A 4,784-nucleotide genomic window follows, 5' to 3' on the forward strand; every position below is an offset into this window, starting at 1 on the left:
GAAGCTTATTTCCAATAGAGTACTAAATAGATAAACATATTTACGGTAGAGTCCCATATGGATAAGCTTCTTCAGGAAGATTATTTACAACGGAGTACTAAATGAACATCCATAATATAAATATTTATAACAGGTACTATAATTTTTTTCTTACAATTACTTATTTAGAAAATAGTCAAATAGGTTTATTTTACTGCTGATTACCTGTAAAGGTTACACCTTCGTAAAAATGGGGCTTGTGATGTGGTATGTGAATTAAGGAATCAATAGAGGCAACGACTTTATGCTACGACTACCAAACTTGAGAAGATCAAAACCAGTTGGTGTGACAAAAAAAAAGAAAAACAAAAATGAATCCTCAAATCTGGCACAAAGTTGCTGCTATTTCTGGTAAATTACTTCTTTTTGGATACTCCACCATATCAATTCCATTTGTTTTTGAAAAATCCTTTCTGGGTTTAACGAATCTTTAACTTTGGTAACAGGTGTAGCTGCTCTTGGGTTAGGAACTTATGGAGCTCATGTATTCAAGCCCAAAAATCCCACTTACAAAGAGGTTCTTGTTTTCTTTTACTCTCTTTTTTCCCAATTTTTTTGGGTGAAAATTCTTTTTTCCATCATTTAGTGTAGGGTAAAGAGTGAAACCCAAGTTCTTTTTCCCCTGAAAATCAGGATTATTTTGTTGCAATTGGTAATTAAAGGTGTGGCATACTGCATCACTGTACCATTTGGTTCACACTGCTGCCCTTGTTTCTGCTCCTATCACTAAACATCCAAACATTGTGAGTTCCCTAACTGTATATTTATCTTTGTGACCTATTTAAAGCCTTCAACTTTGCTGGGTTATGGATATAATCTGGGCTTTTTTCCCTCTTTCCTTTTTTGGTTGTAGTTTGGAGGACTGCTAACTGGTGGAATTATCGCTTTCTCTGGAACGTAAGTACTTCTAGTTCAGTGGTTTGATTTTGTCACATTGTCCAACTTCTACAATATGAATGCCAAAAGGATCTTTTTCTAGGTTTTATCTCGGTGAGAGTCTCTGTGAATAAATCTATATGCGAATTTGTAAGATAGCAGCCCGGTGCAGTAAGCTCCCGCTATCACAAGGGTCTATTGTACGCAGCCTTACTCTGCATTTCTGTAAGAGGCTACCTGGTCACATGACAACAATTTTACTAGTTACGCCAAGGCTCCCCTGAATTTGTAAGATGATTGACATTAAATAGAGTGTATGTCTAGTTAAATAAATTCACCCTGAAATTTGCAGTGTTATGCAAATTGAAGTACTCTCGCCTAACCAAATGAAGGGTGGTTTGGCATATGAAAGTCAAATTGTCTAATCTCTGGTTAAATTCGGACAAGGTATGGAGTTTTAAGAAAAAAATTCAAAACTATATAGTAAGAAATATTAGATCATAGATCATAGTTTTAAAAAATTTAAAGTATTCTGAAAATGTTTAAGCAAATCTTGGTCAAAGGAAAACTTATATGACTCTAAATGGTAACAATAATGTCATAGAAGACGGAATGATAGAGTATAATTATCTTAGTTAGAATCTTCTTATTTAGGAGAGATTGTATGCCCGTGTATGATAAGTGTGAGGTTTAGAGATTTCTAGTCTCAAAGAAAATTTGTTTTAAAAGAAAAATTATTTAGTTTCAGAATGAACTCTGCCCGTATGAATACAAAGGATTAATTTTTTACTTTTGGTTCCGACGAACGAATAATCATTGAGTCATCCTCCTTCAGTACAACATATACAAAGAGACATCAAATAATTTGTGAACCTTATAGATAGAGGGAGATATTTCTATAATTAGTTCGTTTTTGTTCTATTTTTCTGTCTCCCATCTAATAGCAAACACAACTAGTTTGGAGTTTAAGGAATAGTTGATTGAATGATCTCTCATAATTGGCACCCTTTGGTGTTTGCTGTTAATTAGCAATACTTGGTTTGTAGAAATGTACATGAAAACATAATGTTCATCGTCTACTGATGGTGCCTGAATGATCATATCCACCATTTTTATTCATGAGATTTATTTTTTTGGTACTTGAATGTTGAAATATTGTAGTATGTATTTACTTGTGTATGAGGTATTTAGATCATATGTGATCTTAAACAAACTTTCAACATTTGGTGGTCAAAACTAAAATGCTGGTTGGTCTGCAGGTGCTATGCAGTTGCACTTCTGGAAGACAGGAAATACTCAACCTTAGCTCCCTTCGGTGGCTTTGCATTTATTGCTGCTTGGGCAAGTTTATTGTTTTAGGAGAATGAATGTCCAGACTTTCCACATCGAACTTGAAGTTGCTAAACTTGATTGATACTGCAGATTTAATGAGTGCTTGGTGAATCAGACTTGCTCGTGACACTTCCCTGTTTCACTTTCGGTAAATAGGAATGAAACTGGTGGAAATTTCCTGTAAGCATCATTTGACAGTTCTTGAATGTGTAAGACAGATGTTAAGTTCAATATACTGTATGCTTCATATAGACTATTCTCTCCTCATGTATACGTGCCAAAATTGATTTGAATACGAAGTTAACAATAATTTTGAGCTTTGATATTGATTTACAATGGTGCATGAGCCTGAGTTTTATCTGTATAGCAAGTGGAGTCACCCTGGTCAATTAAGCCGAGGTATGACAGTTGAGTTCATTTAACTCGTATTTTTTTTAATATGAATTTTAGTTTGTTTACAAGGACAAGCTGAAATTGCATTGTATGAGTAAAGAAGCACAAAATATAGATAAATTAATGCATGTCACTATTGCATGACAAGCAGCTGATATCTCAAACTTTCAGTTGCAAAAATGGCTACAACATATTGAATTCCAATTACTCAAATCCAGAACATAGTCAGTTGTTTAATGTCCTGGACTATCTTTCTTGGCTTAAATGATGAAACCTAAACTTGGCATTAACAGATTGAAAAGCAATAAGCACTAGGGCATGTACCCGTAGTGGCAAGAATTATAACCTGTAACCAAACATAATGTAAAAGTTAGCTGATGTGGTTTTATACCAAGTATAGAATTAGTCAAAAAAATAAAAAGAAAAAGCAATTACTAATAAAAGTAAAGTTACCTAATAGCACATGACAGTATATAAGATGATACAGATCCATGCTGAGCTTAGCTTAAAGGGTTTCACATGGGCTCATGTTCTCTTTTTCTCTTTATACTTCAACATGGTTGGAGACTTGGAGTCCTTTTTTTTTTTTGGTTTATTTTCTTTAATTATACATAGGGGAAACAACGTCTTGCATAAATACAGAGTAAAACTGCATACAATAGACCCTTATGGTCCGGCCCTTCTCGGGACCCCGCACATAACAGGAGCTTAGTGTATCGGGCTACCTTTTATACACAGGGGAAGGGGAAATGGGAGAGGAGATTAGAAGGCGGAGAAACGAACTACTCGCCAACAAGGTGAAAGCTCATATGACAAACCAACTAAGCTACTAAGGTTCCCGACTTTTCTTCTTTTGGATACACTTTCATGTGATAGCATGACCTAGACATTCCTTTGGACACAAGATAGGTGTTTCCTTTTAGGTTCTGTTTTTTCACTTTATTCTATATGTCATTGGTGCATTTGGATACTGAACTAAGCATTCCTCTTAGATATACTGTTTTAAATTTATAGAGGCAACTCTGCAAAAGATGCTATGCATATTGTATAGGTTTGCAGAAAAGGAATGAAAACAGAATAAGGACTAAGATACTTACTAGGATCAACTTGAGTAATCATGGCAGCATTATTGAAGAAACAACTTCCACCTTTCTTCTTATACTTCTGAAAGTAATTATTAAAGGCATAAGAAGCATGGTCTTTTACAGTGTTCGGGTAATAGCAAACTTTGTCCTTTTGAATCCTGCTACAATCTGCACCCCCTTTTCCACATGCCCAATCTAATGCCACCTGCAACTCATTGTCTGGTGTTTGCTCATCTGCTACACACCATTCTTCTAGCTGCCCATTCACTATTGCATCCATATTTGAGAACACCAAAAGAAAAGGCGAAAATAAAGTGAGACTAACAACAATAGCAAACAATAGCATGCCCAGTGTGATATCACAGGTGAGATAGAGAGGGTTGTTTCCGATAAACCCTCAACTTAGGGCAGCCCGGTACACAAAGTATCCCGCGTTCACGCATGATCGGCGGAAGGGCCGTACCCAAAGGTTGTAATGTAGGCTGCCTATCCTGACGCAAGCATCAGTGGCTGATTCCACGGCTCGAACTTATGACCTATAGGTCACACGAAGACAACTTGACCGATACACACTTAAGAAAACAAAATGAGATTATCAAAGGATACTAAATCTAAAACTTAATCTTCTGAATGCAAATAAATTGGAGTTTACCTGAATTTTTTGTAATAAACATCAAAAGCAGTAGAGCAAGAAAAACTCTTGGGATAGCAATTGACATACTTCTGTGTAGCAAAGTAAGAGTGACTTATTACGGCTGAGAGAGAAAGGGTGGGGTGGGGGGGGGATAGTGGTGCTCACTGAGAGTTATCTAGATTTATAATGTAAAATATGCACAATTTTCTGTACATTTTTTTGTTGGTATTTGATAAAGTGGGATACTATCCAAGTTTCACATGATGGGTAAACCAATAAAAATTGTTTTTTTACTAAAGTTGTTTTGATATTTTATTAGAAGAGATTCTGATTTTGAAACTTTAAAAATCTCACAGCTTTCCAATTGATGGCTAGAGTTTCCAACTTCAACATGGTAGCATATATAAAAATATGCCGCTGACCTT

The 4,784-nt window shown here is 35.5% G+C and overlaps 2 protein-coding genes across 2 annotated transcripts; one reads left to right on the plus strand and one right to left on the minus strand.

Annotated features, from left to right (window-relative positions):
- Positions 1-200: 200 nt before the first annotated feature.
- Positions 201-2,580, plus strand: LOC107793833 (uncharacterized). Its single transcript, XM_016616277.2, has 5 exons — positions 201-390; positions 486-556; positions 702-782; positions 893-936; positions 2,175-2,580. Exons 1-5 carry the CDS (start codon positions 351-353, stop codon positions 2,272-2,274), a joined length of 336 nt encoding a protein of 111 aa, XP_016471763.1. The 5' UTR covers positions 201-350; the 3' UTR covers positions 2,275-2,580.
- Positions 2,581-2,752: 172 nt separating this feature from the next.
- LOC107793831 (PLASMODESMATA CALLOSE-BINDING PROTEIN 5) lies at positions 2,753-4,471 on the minus strand. The gene is made up of 3 exons (XM_016616274.2): positions 4,378-4,471; positions 3,738-3,992; positions 2,753-2,986 (listed from the first exon to the last, which is right to left on the minus strand). The coding sequence occupies exons 1-3, from the start codon at positions 4,442-4,444 to the stop codon at positions 2,952-2,954; spliced, it is 357 nt and encodes a 118-aa protein (XP_016471760.1). The 5' UTR covers positions 4,445-4,471; the 3' UTR covers positions 2,753-2,951.
- Between the last annotated feature and the right edge of the window lie 313 nt (positions 4,472-4,784).

Source organism: Nicotiana tabacum, chromosome 10 (genome assembly GCF_000715075.1).
Source record: "Nicotiana tabacum cultivar K326 chromosome 10, ASM71507v2, whole genome shotgun sequence".
Classification (NCBI taxonomy): Eukaryota; Viridiplantae; Streptophyta; class Magnoliopsida; order Solanales; family Solanaceae; genus Nicotiana; species Nicotiana tabacum.

Excerpts from the sequence above, each read along its gene's own strand:
- LOC107793833 (XM_016616277.2), top strand. The coding sequence starts at position 351 with ATGAATCCTCAAATCTGGCACAAAGTTGCTGCTATTTCTG. Across the intron at positions 557-701 it reads AAAATCCCACTTACAAAGAG|GTGTGGCATACTGCATCACT; the intron begins GTTCTTGTTTTC and ends TGGTAATTAAAG. Across the intron at positions 937-2,174 it reads ATTATCGCTTTCTCTGGAAC|GTGCTATGCAGTTGCACTTC; the intron begins GTAAGTACTTCT and ends GTTGGTCTGCAG.
- LOC107793831 (XM_016616274.2), bottom strand. The coding sequence starts at position 4,444 with ATGTCAATTGCTATCCCAAGAGTTTTTCTTGCTCTACTGCTTTTGATG. Across the intron at positions 3,993-4,377 it reads GTTTATTACAAAAAATTCAG|TGAATGGGCAGCTAGAAGAA; the intron begins GTAAACTCCAAT and ends TGGATGCAATAG. Across the intron at positions 2,987-3,737 it reads GATTACTCAAGTTGATCCTA|GTTATAATTCTTGCCACTAC; the intron begins GTAAGTATCTTA and ends GTTTGGTTACAG.